This window comes from Lynx rufus, unplaced genomic scaffold (assembly GCF_022079265.1).
Source record: "Lynx rufus isolate CCGP_SWC_20201006 ecotype Redwood Valley unplaced genomic scaffold, mLynRuf1.p SCAF_14, whole genome shotgun sequence".
NCBI classification, from domain to species: Eukaryota; Metazoa; Chordata; class Mammalia; order Carnivora; family Felidae; genus Lynx; species Lynx rufus.
In genome coordinates this window covers 26,688,183-26,703,286 of record NW_025814828.1, presented here as the reverse complement: position 1 = coordinate 26,703,286, position 15,104 = coordinate 26,688,183, and the positions used below count along the sequence as shown (strand labels likewise).

Sequence of the window (15,104 nt, the reverse complement as noted above, 5' to 3'; positions counted from 1 at the left end):
CAGAAATGAGCACATTTTACTATATTCCTAGATGCTTCAATATCCTGAATTGTGTACTATCTTGGACTAATTACTCATGCTGAAGGGTTTAACAAAGTTTCTTCTACCTCTCAAACAACAAAAATGTTAACATTAAAAACTCAGTCTCTTCCCTAGCAAGATTTCTTTTTTTTTTTTAACTTTTTTTTAAGTTTATTTGTTTTTGACAGAGAGACAGTGCAAGCGTGAGCTGGGGACGGGCAGAGAGAGAGGGAGACAGAATCCGAAGCACGCTCCAGGCTCTGAGCTGTCAGCACGGAGCCCGATACGGGGCTCGAACTCACCAACCGTGAGATCGTGACCTGGGCTGAAGTGGGACGCTTAACCCACTGAGCCATCCAGGCCCCCCTCAAGATTTGTTTCTTAATGTTTATTTTTGACAGAGAGAGAGGGGAGGGGAGGGGCAGGAGGGGTGGGGAGAGAGGATCCAAAGCAGGATCCAGGCTCTGTGCTGACAGCAGACAGCCCGATATGGGGCCCGAACTCAAACCGGGAGATCATGACCTGAGCTGAAGTCCGAAGCTCAATCCACTGAGCCACCCAGGCGCCCCTCCCTTGCAAGATTAAAGTGTGAATACCCACTGGCGTCAAGTAGTCATGTTGCAAAACAGTTTTTTTGCAAGAACGTTAATTTGCTTTTCCCATGGTAATGAAGATCAGATTTCCACTGGTGTTCATTTTGGCGTCTATCTTACTCATGAAGAGATGGAGGAGAATGGATATTGAGGGGAGTGTGGCAGTTGGGGACCAAAAACATGGAGAGAAGCAGAAAAGGATGCAAATCATTTTCAATCAGAACCTGAAACTGAACACTGTCAGATGAAGGAGAGATTTTAGGGCCTTAATTTGGGTTTTGAAACTTCCAAATAGCTGAAAGTTACCAAAGCTTTTTTTTTTTTTTTTTTCTTTTTAAATAACCTTTATCTTAAGAGCTGTAAGGAAGGATGCTACTTGTCTTTAAGGAGATTTTATACTAATGAGGTAAAGATATGAACACGTCTAAAGAGTTAATGAAAAATTGGTTACTTACAAGTGTTCATACATAGGTAGTTATTAACTTCCAGAGAAATATGTATTTAAAAATTTGAATCCTTATCTTACATCTGGGCACAATCAGACTTGTTAACGTCTCATTCAAAACAAATGTCTCATTAGACCTTCTGCAGATCTGTTTCTGTCTAGAAGCCTGCCTTATTCATACAAGCCCGCTATTACAACGTTGTTTGAAATTAAATTAACTGTCAAACTGTCCCACATCCCTGGCGATACCAGGTAGCGACTGGTGGGGAGCGCTGTGATCCAAGATCTCTTTACTGCTAATGTTTTTTTGCTCCGCTCCCAGGAGGCTGACAGGGAATGGGTGATGCTCTGTAATTAGTCTTCTGCAGTTTGTTGATGACAGTTCAATTAACGTGTCAGTTACAAATACATTTTGCTGCAAGTAAGAAAACCTCTGACCAACTAACTGTACGTGGGCCACACTGGGGGAGATGGTTTTGTAGAAGCAGATTTCTGGAGACCGTACAGAGCTAAGGAAGAGTTCCGGGGTATGCCGTCAGAGATGCGTCTGTCTCTGTGTCCCGCTGTACCATCTTTAGCCACAGATGTTTGACCTCGTGGTTCCAGGGTGACTGCCGCCCCCCATCCCCCCCCCCCAACCCCGGCGGGGAGGAGAAAAGGACCTTCCTCCTCCGAGGCTCTTTGTCTTTTCGGTTTGGAAAAGAAAATTCTTCCCTGCAGTTACCTTCTCAAGCATTGGTCAGATTGCGTTCACATGGCTGTCCCCGGCTGACTGAGAGAATTGAGACTCTCCAGCCTTTGTAGTAGAGAACGGCAGGGAGAAAGCATTTGGAAATGGGTACTGAGTGAACCAGCCTTCGACAATCTGCCACAATTTAATACACCCGACTCCTCTTTCTCACGCAGAAGCATTCTCTTTATGTTGCCTTTTTTTCCTTTCTCCCTTTATTGTAACTCCTTTATATAGTCTTGATATCTTTGTTATGTGTGTTTCAAAAAAAGAAACCCAAGCTCCAGCTGTAAGGGGTAAGCAAGAGAATCCTTCTAGTGACGCACCCATAGCCCTGGGAATTGGTAGTATTTGCAGAAAAATCAGATGTGGAATTCATGTCATCAGCTGCTTAAACCTAGTAAAAGTAGGCAAGTTACTGTCAGAATCTGATTCAATGCAAACCACGTTTATTGCACACCAGCATTTATGGCCCTGGGTGCGGTAAACTCACACAGTCCTTTCTGTAGTCCCCAGATTCTTTTCTCCTCTTTTCTTCCTCAAGTATAAGAATGAAAAGTGAAGCTGCTTCTAATTAGTCATATCACCCATTTTCATCAGTATTGGTATAGATTTTATTTTTATTTAAAAAAAATTTTTTTAATGTTTATTTATTTTTGAGAGACAGAGAGAGCAGGGGAGGGGCAGAGAGAGGGAGACACAGAATCCGAAGCAGGCTCCAGGCTCCAAGCTGTCAGCACAGAACCGGTCGCGGGGCTTGAACTCAAGAACCACAAGACCACGACCTGAGCCGAAGTCAGACACTCAACTGACTGAGCCACCCAGGCGCCCCAGATTTTATTTTGATTGTAAACTGAGTATTTAAATTCACTTTTAGCTTTTATGGGCTCACTTAGAAACGAATCAGGGTTTCATAAAGAACATACCGTATATGGAAATTTTTCAGTTCTCTTAACCTTAAAAATGTTCACTGGAATACACCTGAAATCCTGTTGAAAACTCCTTTTGTGTTGGATATATAAAAATTGTACACAGCCATCTGTTTGCTTTGTATGTTTGTGTATGTATATAAACATGCTCACATAACCAGGCTTTGCTGTGTGGATATTACTTGGAACGTCACAAATACCCGGGAAATGCGTACTGGATTTTTGTGAGTACGTTGGTTTTGTATTTTCTCACGTTTTTAGAAGCCTGAATTTTCTATGAAAGTTTTAATTTTTTAGCAATCTCTGCACCCAACGTGGGGCTCGAACCCACAATGGCGAGATCAAGGATCGCTCACTCCACCGACTGAGCTAGCCCAGGCGCCCCTTAGAAGCCTAAATCTTTAAGCCATGAGCTTAGTACATGGTTTGGCCCATAATAGGCGCTTAGATAAATGTTAATTGAGGATTTAAAAATGTGTAAGTAATTGTCACTTGATGAAATGTAGTCAGCAGAGTGATTGGGATTTTGGTTCTGTCTTCCCACCCGTTCTTGTACTGGAAAAGTAAGTATATTAAGGCAGTAGTATTTTTGGTGGCAGAGTCACTTAGTTTGCGTTAGTAAGAGGTGGAGACCAAAGAATTAATAGCTGGAAAGTTTTTGGAAAACCCGGTTAGAACTGCTTCCATAGAGTGATCTGAGAGCCAGAGAATAGCCAGTTATTGGAGGAAGCTGACAATTTCCACCAGGACAGGAAAAAGACTGGGTAACTAAAGGGCAAAGGTACAAGTTTGGGGGAGAGCAAGGGAGTGGTCTTGCCAAGGCCAGAATCTGAAAGAAATGCTTCCTGGGGCCCAACCAGGGAATTTAAATGACTGAAGGTGGCTGGGTAGGACCTGGGGCGACCTGAAAAGCTTCCCTTAGGGTAAATGAGCCTCCACATCTCCTCTTGTTATGCAGGAATGCGAGTCTTCATCTTGCCCCCGAGAAGCAGGACAATGGAAGCCTCCACAAATTTTTAACTCTTGGCACATCAGTCAGCAGTTCAAAAAACCATTATGTGAGCCAAAAATCCATGAACCGCACAAAAACAAACAAACAAACAAAAAACCCATCCACAGGCTAGATTCAGCCAGTTTGTGACCTCTGGTCTCTGCTTACCAGAGGAATGATCGAAAGAGATTGGAGTTTGGGGAGAAAGATCATCTGTTGAAATCCTGGAAGATAAGGGATCCACAACTAGCTGAGAAGCTAAGACCCGGTAGGAACTTCAGAATGTAGGGGAATCCTGTTGAGCCCGTTCTAAAACCGGAAACTGCTGAAGTCGAGGCTCCCATTAAAGGAAATGAGGAAAATGTTTAATTTCATCATCAAAGTAGGTTCTCCCCCCGGGTCCCCAACTGTGAGAAAGGATGATGGATTTGAAAGAGGCAGTGTCCATCTCACGCAGAAAAAGTAGTACTCTTTTCCAGTCCCCCCAAGAGTAGGCCATACCATTATCCAGAAATGATTTGCGAATTCGGTTATAGGAAAAGCTGTAGCAAGACATAAAAATTAAGTCACGTGTGATCATTTACATCGTCTCACCTTGATTGTAAAGAGTAAAATGTGATTAAACGGTCCCTGCCCTAGAGAGTCTGGGATGTGCGCTCATTTATGAAGAGAGAGTGGTAAGATTGCTTAATTAATGAAGTTTAAAACAGACTGGAGGGAGACCGGGGCCGGGGGGGGGGGGGGTCAGTTGCGAAGTTCGCGATGCTGGTATAGTCGCGTCCGGAGTTGAGTTGCCTCTGCCAGGACTGAGGAACACGCGGGAGGGCAGTGACTGAAGGCTCTGAGTCAAAGAGGGGGAATCCTGTCCGGCCATGAACTCTCTGATGGTCTCTGTCCAGAGGGAGCCAGGAAGGAAAGAGCATTGGCTTCATCTGGTGTGCCTACCATTGGAGCATGAAGATGACAAGGGAGGCTGATGAGAGATTAATGACCAATTTCGTGACCCTGCCGATTGAAGTGCCTTCCAACGATCAGGAGAGCAAATCAGGAAGTGCTGAGGGTAGAGAAGCTTTCTCAGTGAGTTGACAGAAGGAAAAAAAAAAAAAAAAGGGCTGACTAAAGGTGGAATTTGGGGGCAGGGAGTGAAGTTAAGGATTTACATTCTTTGGGTGTGCTGGCCTGGCAAGTAAGCCCTCTGTTTCCAGTGTCTTATCTCACTCCTAAGCTTGCTTATCCCTCACTGCCCCATGTCTGGGTCTGCTTCTCCCGGGATGAAACCTCCAGCCTTCTATCAATGCGAGGCGGGAAGTGGCCGATGCGCTTGGCTGCTTAGGGTGGGGGAGAAAGTGTCCAGGGCTCAAAAGACAACCAATCCTTGGATCTTTCAGCCACATCACAGCCTTCACAGGAGCCTGGAGCCTCCGATGTTTTGAGACTCCTTGGTTGTGTACATTGGGAACCTTCTTAATTAGCCCCCAGTCCCTCCCCCACCACCACCACCACCCCCCCCCCCCCCCCGGCCCAACTTGCCCTTCTTCCCCTCATATTAATTGAGACTTGGGATTTCTCTGGTCTCCTAAGTCAGTTAACCACCAGATCATCTACCAAGCTTCCCAGATACTGCAGCTGTGCTCTGTTCTCTTCTTCCCGGATTTGTCCCTCTTCTGTTGGGGAGATATCCGTTTGAATTCTTACGTTGTCATCCTAGTAGAGTTTCGGGAATAAGGAGACAGAAACGAGTGTGTTCCCTCTGCCTTAGGTAACTGGAAATCCCGAGTTGAGTTCTTACAGCGATGTGGAGGGCCCTGAATAGGCCTCTTCCTGCCTGTCAGGCCTCATGGCGTCCATTCTTCCTCACTCTCTGAGATTTCAGCACTACTGATCTTAAGATTCTTCATGGTCCGTGCTCTTGTCTACTTGGGAGCCTCCTTTTACACATGCTGGCCCATGATCTTGTTTTGTTCTTGGCCTCTACCCGGTTAATCCCCATCACCCTCTAGGTCTTTGCTAAAACCTCACTTTCCCAGAGCAGCCTGCCTGGCCTCTGTTTCCTTCTTTGTGTCCTCTCAGGAAGTACTGAAAGGACAGATGGAAGGATTATGGCTCCATGCAGGTCTTTTAAAAAGCTATAGACCAGTTTTGCCTAAACGGTCTTTTGAAATCATGAGTATTATTTTGTTTGTATTTTTTGGTGGGCAAGGTTTTGAGAATCACAGCCACCCCAGTGCTTTCTGATCGGAAGCTGAAGTAAAAGGAACGTGGCCCATTGGGGTGCCTGGGTGGCTCGTTCAGTCAAGCATCTGACTCTTGGTTTTGGCTCAGGTCATGATCTCACGATTGGTGGGTTTGAGCCCCGTGTCGGGCTCCACGCTGACAGTTCTGCGTTGATAGCCTGGAGCCTGCTTGGGATTCTCTCTCTCCCTCTCTGTCGGCCCTTCCCCCGCTCACTCTCTCTGTCCCTCAAAATAAATAAGATGAAACTTAAATAGGAATATGGCACCACAGTGTCATTAGGAGTCAGCTCTCCATTATCTGGGGAAGCTGTCCGGCTCCCCAAATGGGATTCATTCATTCATTCATTTTATTTAATCTCTAGACCCAATTTGGGGCTTGAACTCACAATTCCGAGATCCAGAGCCGCGTGCTGTGCTGACTGAGCCAACAGGCACCCTCCCCGTAATGGTATTTAAGGCTCTATAGTAACGCCCCCCAACAAAAAAACTTTATGTGGGCCATTTGTTACAGAACATGCTTTCTCAACTAACCTTTTAGCACAGCAGGGGACTGGGAGCAAAACCAATTTGGGTATCCCCTCTTTCAGGAGAACAGTGTTGCCAAGAGTTAGGGAGCCTCTGCTGAGGAAGGCCAGGCCAGAGGAGGGAGCCAGAAAGGCCTCGAGCAGACCCACGGTCGGGATTTTGTGCTATCTTTGATTTCACCGTTGAACTTCTCAATTTTCTGTTTTTTTTAATTTTTGGCTTATAACCTCCTTCTCTCTTCTGCAATTTGAAGTCCACCACGTTTGGGCCACAGTGGACTACTTAGGTGCTTCTTCTCTTCATGTGTTAGAAAAATTCTAGAGGGGGGCGCCTAGGTGGCTCAGTCAGTTAAGCGTCCGACTTTGGCTCAGGTCATGATCTCACGGTCCGTGAGTGCGAGCCCCGCGTCGGGCTCTGTGCTGACAGCTCAGAGCCTGGAGCCTGCTTCGGATTCTGTGTCTCCCTCTCTCTCTGACCCTCCCCCGTTCATGCTCTCTCTCTCTCTGTCTCAAAAATAAACATTAAAAAAATAAAAAAAAAAAATTCTCGAGGGTCCCTGGTGGCAAATAAGTAATACCATTTCACTTCTGGAAGCGTCACTCGGTGGTAATTTAAGTTCACAGGCTTGGCTTTCTGGAGTTCTCGTAGCTCTGAAGGTGTACTTCCTGTGTCCCTCTGTGTACATTTACTTTATCCCCATTTGGGTAAAGTTCTATGTTGATGATGAGGTTTGAATGAGTTTAGAGTTTAAAAGGCCTCAAATATATTTAAAAACATTAACGGCCAAGTCTCATGGGTTAATGTACCTCTTCTTTCTCAGCTGACTTTTAAAAGATAAGTTCTAGGGGCGCCTGGGTGGCGCAGTCGGTTAAGCGTCCGACTTCAGCCAGGTCACGATCTCGCGGTCCGTGAGTTCGAGCCCCGCGTTGGGCTCTGGGCTGATGGCTCGGAGCCTGGAGCCTGTTTCCGATTCTGTGTCTCCCTCTCTCTGCCCCTCCCCCGTTCATGCTCTGTCTCTCTCTCTGTCCCAAAAATAAATAAATGTTGGAAAAAAAAATTAAAAAAAAAAAAAAAAAGATAAGTTCTAGAAACCCTACCCGTTGTCGAAGGGTTCCCAGTAATTCTGCGTTGTCCTCTAAAATCCCCGAGGCCTGGATGTGCTGGCTTACCTTGCTTTCAAGGCAGACTTGGTTTAAATTACTCAGTTTGTCTCGAGCCTCATTAAGACCCATGGTTCTGGTCTCTTCTAGGGAGGTTGACCTGGCCCGGAGAATACTTGCCAGGTGGAAGGTCCATTAGAACACTATAGGAAGAGTGAGGCCGGGGAAAGAATGCAAAGGGGATGAGAAGATGGGTGTCGTAGCCCGTTCTTAGAGACACTTAATTTGAAGGAGAAAGGAAGAGGGGTGGTAGTTAGCTGGTGTGGACAGAGTACGTGAAGTGTACGTCCTTAGAAGTTGAGAGACACTTGAGTCCATTTATTTTATTTTTATTTATTTATTTTTTGATGTTTATGAGACAGAAACAGAGCATGAACGGGGGAGGGTCAGAGAGAGAGGGAGACACAGAGTCCGAAGCAGGCTCCAGGCTCCGAGCTGTCAGCACAGAGCCCGACGCGGGGCTCGATCTCAAGCCGTGAGATCATGAGCTGAGCCAAAGTCGGTTGATTTCCCCAACCGACTGAGCCACCCCGATGCCCCAAATCCATTTAAATATCCGCCACCTTCCTGTAGGAGAAGGGGTGCCGGGCAGGCGAGACTGCCTTGTTTTGGCTTCTTTGGAAAATGATGCAAATAGATATGCAGTATTCGTTTACTTCGTCCTGCATGCCAAACATTCAGGCCGGAACTGTACCAAAAATGATCATACTGCCTCCAAATTGTATGCTTCACTCGTGGTCCCCTGAATGAGTTGGATTACGTTTCTTCGGGGGAAACCGAGTTGGTAGGAAGACACAAAGACCACAGCGCTAATTTATCTGTTGGAATAATCTTTGGCCATCCAGCTCTTTCCACTCATTAATTTTATGAGGTCATTATCATTCTTCCTACCTAATAGATAAACACACTAAAACTTTGAGCCTTTACCAAAAAGTCTCATTTTTTTTTTTCCCAAGTCTCATTTCCAAGCCATTGGAAAGCCAGACTGGAATAGTCCTTGTTTTAAATCCTAGACCTCAGTTCAGTCAGAGATAGCAGGACTTTTGAAGCATGATCGAACGGCAGAAACCAGCTGTAAAGCTGAAATGAAAAATGCAAAACAAAAAATGGAAATGAGAGGGCCTAATGGTTTATTTCTTAGAATATTTTCCAAGTTTTCCCTCGACTTTAAATGCTGAGGTGTTGTGCACTCTTTTTGCAAGACCGTTGTCCAATGTGTGTAGATTTCTGACTTGAGCTGTCGTTCCTCTTTTCTGGCATTTGACACCTTCTACCATCCACCTTCCCCTGAACTGGAAGTAAAAATCTTACAACAGAAATATTTACCAAAGTCCAGAGGAATTCCCAGGCTAAACAAAGGGGCAACCCCCCCCCCGTTACTTGTTTTGTGCCTCAAAATAAAAGCTATAAATGGGCCGTCCCTTCAGTAGCTGGTGATTGAACTTGAGAAGGTAGATAGTTTGATATTTGCCCTTCTTCCGTCAGTTTCTAGATTTCTCTATTTTTAGGCCAGCACCAGCCCTGGATAAAATAATTCAAGTCATGAAGAGGAATGTTCAGTTCAGCGTCTTTATCCTTCTGAAGTGTGCTTTCTCCCAGCTGCCATGGAAACATTGTGTAACTCGTTTCTTGGATAGTCTCACTCCTCTTGAGTTCCGGTTACTGAGCGCTGGTGAGCTCATTACAACTTGGATCCAAGTCCTGGAAAGGCAGCTCCCGGGGAAAGTGGAGGCCAGCCTCCCTCCCTCGGGGGACAGGGGTGGGGAAGGGGGGGGGGAGTTTAGGTTTATTGGGCATGCATATTTCAGCTACCAGGTCAGTTCCAGCCTCAGCCCGGGACCGTGTCGCGTTGTCCGCAGCTGTCCCACGTCTTGAGGTTTCTGTGTGCATCCTACGTGCCTTCCCAAGGCTAGAGACTCAACGCCTCCAGCTGTAAGCCAGAGGGAGTGGTACTGCAGATTCCTAGCAACACGGGCAGACGCAAACAACACAGATGGTTATCTCTCTTGAGTAGGGCTGTCAGGGCACCAGAGCTCTGGTGTGGTTCAGTGCTGGTTACTAGATAAACATTTGTATGCCTTCTGTTGCATTATGATGAAACCTAGATATTTTCCGTAGCTGCTTTCTTCTGATGTTTCCAGATCACTGTCCGAGCACCGTGGTGAGGTTGGACTACGGTGCCTTGAAAACTGGTGGCAGAAGGGCAGTGGGTGGGGGGGTCCGCTGAAAGGGTGTCCGAGAGGATAAACCGGAGGCAGAATGCCATAGTCAGAAGGATTTGGAAGGGAACAAAGTTCGAACTGCTTTGGGGACGCTGAGAGAGCTGCTAGAGGAGGAATGTACCAGAGGCCTGTCTCAGAGAGTATTCCGTAGTGAACCGCACCCTGAAAGAGTCAGATCACCCTTGCCTCTCCCGCTTGGATGTAGCTTCTGGTGGAATTTGCCAGTTCTTGAAATAAACTGTGAAACATGGCTGAAGTTTCTGACCTCCTTTAGATCGTTCGTTCTGAATTCTGAATGGAACCAAGAAAATTAGCAAAGGGGTAGAATTGGTCGTGGGAGAAGGATGTGTTTTAGGAAAGAAGGAAGACGGTAGGCTGGGCCGATGAGTCCAGGGACAGTCGGACAGGAGGCTTAGGAAGGAAGAGAAAAACAAGAGGAAGTTTCGCCACTGCCTTCTGCTCAGACGTTTGATCGACGCAGTCGACGCCCCACACTAGTGTGTAAGTCAGTGAATGAAAGGAAATTTGGAGTTGGAGGCATGTTCCTTGGAAAGTGTTACGGGATGGTGGTACAGGAGGAGTAGTGTGTACTTGACAAGAAGGGCGTCCCCGTGTTTCCATGTGGCTTATTTTACAAAAGAGCCAAAGAGGCTCGTTCACGAGCGTGTGAAGGAACTCTGTGCCGCCACGTGTGGGGAAAGCGTGATCACGCTGCTGGTGTTACACCCTTGTCGAGGGGAGGCCAGGAATGAGCGTCTTGTGGCTTAGTGCCCCAAGACGTGAGTTGGCTGAGACCACCCAAAAAGGTAAGCAGAGAGAGATCACGAAGGGCAGAAGGGGGGCCCTAGGTGAATCAAGTTGTCCTGAGCAGAGAACAAGCTTTGGAGAGAAAAGTGAATTCACTTGGAGGAGAGGGAATCTGTACCAATCGCCTTTGAGGGAGAACGCGTTTAGACACTTTTTATACATCGAGTACTTTTTACTGGTGTTCATCATAAACAAGAGACCCGCAGATAGATCCCAGGGGTGAATTGTTGGGTTCATCGGTCATAGTTGTCATCGAACACCCTCCCAAAAGTCCGCAGAGTGGAACTTGAGAAAGGAAAAACAAAAGACAACACATACTTGACCTTTAACAACACCAAACAATAGATTTCATCAAAATGTACGATTAGAGTAATCACCTGGGGATCTTGTTCAACGTGTTGATTCTGATTCGTGGATCTGGGTGGGGCCAAAGATTCTGCATTTCTGACAAGCTCCGGGTCGTGCCGCTGACCCTCGAATGACGCTTTGGATAACTAGGACCTACCTACCAGTTCATAACGAAGGCCCGTCTCCGAACAGGCTCTGTCACAAAAGAACATCGCTTAGCCACGGGGCGGAAACCAGTCTCACTAAAGCGTATGCAAAAGGCACCGTGAAGTCCCAGCCCTGCCTTTTTGTGTGCTCAGCGAGAGAGCCTCACCGTGCCGGGCCACAGCCCTCGGACACAGCGGGTCTCCAAGTGTGGTCCTGGGACCAGCAGCGTCAGAATCTCCTGGAAAGTTGTTAGGGATGCGTACTGTCAGTCCCTCCCCGGATCTACAGAGCAAGAAAATCTGGGAGCCGGGCCCTGGGAAGTGGTACTTTGAAAGCCGCCCTCCCCCGGTAATTGTGATCCGGCTTCTGTTGACTGATGGAATTCGCGCCACCAGCAATTCAGTGACCGGCAGGTGGACCTTTTGGAATCCGGCCTAGGGCACCCTTTCTCTGGGTGGAGAGCCTGCTAGATTCTTCTCAGAGCCCGATAATGGAAGGGCGGCCAGCGTTTCGAAACCTTTTCCAGCGGTCCTCATGTTTCGCAAACCGCTAACGTCACCAGCGCAGACCTATCTAGCGTTAATTTGGATAATTAATGAATCCCCCGGTGTGATAGGAGCTAAATATAGCTGAAGTACTTGGAGTGGCCACCTCCGGGGTGAGGCTTTTTGATGAATTGCTAGCCACCCACCCCTAGAGTGTGCATTCCTGACTCAGACGGCTGAGCGCCTCTGCGTCGTAGCATAAGCTAACACGTACGTACGTCATGCTGCACTGGCCACGTGAGGGTTTTCTTTAAACTCGGCGCCCTGCAGGAGTACGCCACAGTCTCTTTATTCGCTCTCCTGTTGCTTTGTTGCCAGGATTTTAGCTACTGTGGTTAAAGCTACTGCCGTGGACATGCTTTTCTTTCTTTTCGGTAAATCTCCGGGAGTGGAATATCTGGGTCATAAGAGAGATGTGTGTTCAATTTCATGGGAAACTACTCAACCGGTTTCCCGAGGTGGTTGAACTATCTTCCATTCCCACCAGCAGCGTCTGAAGAGGTCCACTCGCTCCCTATCCTCGCCAGTATACGTATCCTGGATGCGTATGCATATACGTATCCTGGATAGCGTACTGTCATTCGTGTTGATATTTATGCTGAATATTTTAAACATCTTTTTTTTTTAATGCTTTATTTTACTGAGAGACAGAGCATGAGAGGGGGAGACTCAGAATCCGAAGCAGGCTCCAGGCTCTGAGCTGTCAGCCCAGAGCCCGACGCGGGGCTCGCACTCACGAACCGTGAGCTCCTAACCCGAGCCAAAGTCGGACGCCCAACCGACTGAACCACCCAGGCGCCCCGTCTGCCGAATATTTTTTTTTTTTTCTGCCGAATATTTTAAAGTAAATTACGGATATCGTTTTTCTTCTCCCTCATGTCAATTCAGGTTTTTCCGTTTGGTCTCTGCAAAGGCCGTGAAGCTGATAATGTTGAACCAGGCGACTCGGGGGTGCATTACATTATTTCCCTCTCCTAACCCCCAAGTAGAATTGGTGTCATGGGTGCCACTCGATTGTCTGGTTTTTTTTTTCCTTCATTCTTTTGTTCGTTTGTTCCTCCATTCTGTCAACAGTTCACTAGCTGCAGGAGACCTGCTTTTTCAGAAAGCAGTTGTATATTAAGTCCCTGGGAGAGATGACAGAAGTAGGAGAGAGAGTCCTTGTCTTCAAGGAGCCTTTTGGAACTGGGTTCCTGAAACATACCTACACAGAAATGGTAGCAAAGAAATACAGCCCAGTTTATTGCAAGGCTTGCACACCCTTGAGTAAGGGCATTATCTGAGTAAAGCTTCCTGTTGGGGAAGGTGAGTTGGGCCTGATAGACTGTCGGACTCCATCACTGAGATGTTAACCTGTGCTGACTATTAGGATGGTGGCTCCTCAGAGTATAAACTAAATGTTTACTTTGGTCCCAGTTCTCTTGGAAAATGCATCTCAAACTCACACACACTAAGAAATTCTCGAAAGGTTAACAGTGCATATCTTTGGGTAAGGGGATTCTCGGTGATTTGCTTACTTGATTGTAAATTTTTCTTTAATGTCCAAGTTGTCCACAGTGAGCATGTGTAACTTTGATCATCAGAAGAAAGTATGATATTAAATGGGTGATGGGGATTAAGCAGGGCACTTGCTGTGAAGGGCCCTGGGTGGTGTATATGAGCGATGAATCACCATGTTCCGCACCTGAAACTGATCTTGCGCCGTTTGTTAACTAACTGGAATTCAGATAAAAACTTGGACAAAAAGTCATCATATAAATAAACCCAGTATTCATCCTTTCAAGCCTGAAGCTCTCCCACTGTGATTTTTAAATTCTACAAACATACTTTTCATTTACCTGAGATCTTTGTCTTAAACTTCTATCTTTTTTAGAAGGTCTCCTGTATTGTCATTAATGAAATGTTGTTTTAATTATTACCGTGAAAACAAAGTCACCTATACTTAAAAAAAATTTTTTAATATTTATTTATTTTTGAGAGACAGAGATAGCATGAGCAGGGGAGGGGGAGTGAGAGAGAGAGGGAGACACAGAATCCGAAGCAGGCTCCAGGCTCTGAGCTGTCCGCACAGAGCCCGACGTGGGGCTCGAACCCACGAGCCGTGAGATCATGACCTGAGCCCAAATCGGACACTCAACTGACTGAGCCACCCAGGCACCCCGATACACTTATAAAGAAAAAAAAAAAAACTCAAAAAAGTATTGCATCGCCCCTTGATTGTTTGCGAAGTTCTAATAGCTATTTCAAAAATAGATTGCTTGTTCTCTTTTAATTGTGTAGCCAAGATCCACTCCAAGAGAACCGAGGTTATAGTGTAGAAGAAAAAGACTCCCTGTGTGTCTGTTCCCTTTTAGGAATAAGGACTACATGAATGAATGCCCTGTGGGCTCTGCCACTGGAGTCCTTCACAGAACTTAGCTTTCCTGATTGTCAGACAGCAAAAAAACATTTTTTGGGTTTTTTTTTGCTTTTCTCGCATTGACAGAAGTTTTAAAAATGTTTTTTCAATGTTTTTATTCAGTAAACACATTATTCAATGTGTGAGCAGGGGAGGGGCAGAGAGAGAGGGAGACACAGAATCAGAAGCAGGCTCCAGGCTCTCAGCTCTCCGCACAGAGCCCAACTTGGGGCTTGTACCTCCCCCAACCACAAGAGATCATGGTCAAAGTTGGACGCTTAACCGACTGAGCCACCCAGGCACCGCGATAGAATTTTTAAATTCGGGGGATATACGAAAGATTTTTTTCTCTGTGTTCCTGTTGTTGTTTCCGAAACACTGGGAGCTTTTGTGCTTTCTGATGAAATAACAAAATGCCCTCTCTTTTGTCTCTTTTTTCCCCAGCGGACCTGAATAATGTCAGGTTCTCAGCTTATAGGACCGCCATGAAGCTCCGAAGACTGCAGAAGGCCCTTTGCTGTGAGTATTAACCAGTGCTTGGAACACTTGACGTTCGTCTTGGCTTAAAAAAAAAAAAAAGTGGGACCAGGGGTATTTTCACTTGCAGAGGGGGAGAAATAGCTATCACACGTCCAGCTGCAAGATAGATTTCCCTTTAGTAAGGTGTCTGTGGCCTAATGTGCCCCTAGAGTACTTTGTGATATTGTCTAGAGTCTCTCCTGTGTCACCGTTCCTTGATTGGACAAGGTATTTGTACGTTTTGGTCCCAGCTAGTGACACTGGCGTCCAGGGTTACCTTTCTGAACCTTGAAATCTCTCTCCCTCTTCTGCCTTTGTTTCTCCTTCTTCTAAACGGTACGTTGTAGAAGTCAATAGCTGCATTAGCCCTGCCGCATTTTGTAGGTGTGAGTAGATTATTAGCTTGACTGCTAATGTTCCGATGAATGATGTGATGATAAAAGTACAGACGATGGGCTGGTTTCTCTGCTTCTGCTGAGTATCCCACGTC

General features: G+C 46.3%; 1 protein-coding gene across 6 annotated transcripts in view; it reads left to right on the top strand.

Moving 5' to 3' along the window:
• DMD (dystrophin) overlaps window positions 1–15,104 on the top strand; it is a 1,630,689-nt gene that overhangs the window by 1,508,901 nt on the left and 106,684 nt on the right. For all 6 annotated transcript variants that reach the window (XM_047076051.1, XM_047076054.1, XM_047076053.1 and 3 more), the window contains one exon: window positions 14,540–14,614. In XM_047076051.1, coding sequence (XP_046932007.1) covers window positions 14,540–14,614 — 75 coding nt within the window. The remainder of the gene's footprint in view (window positions 1–14,539; window positions 14,615–15,104) is intronic.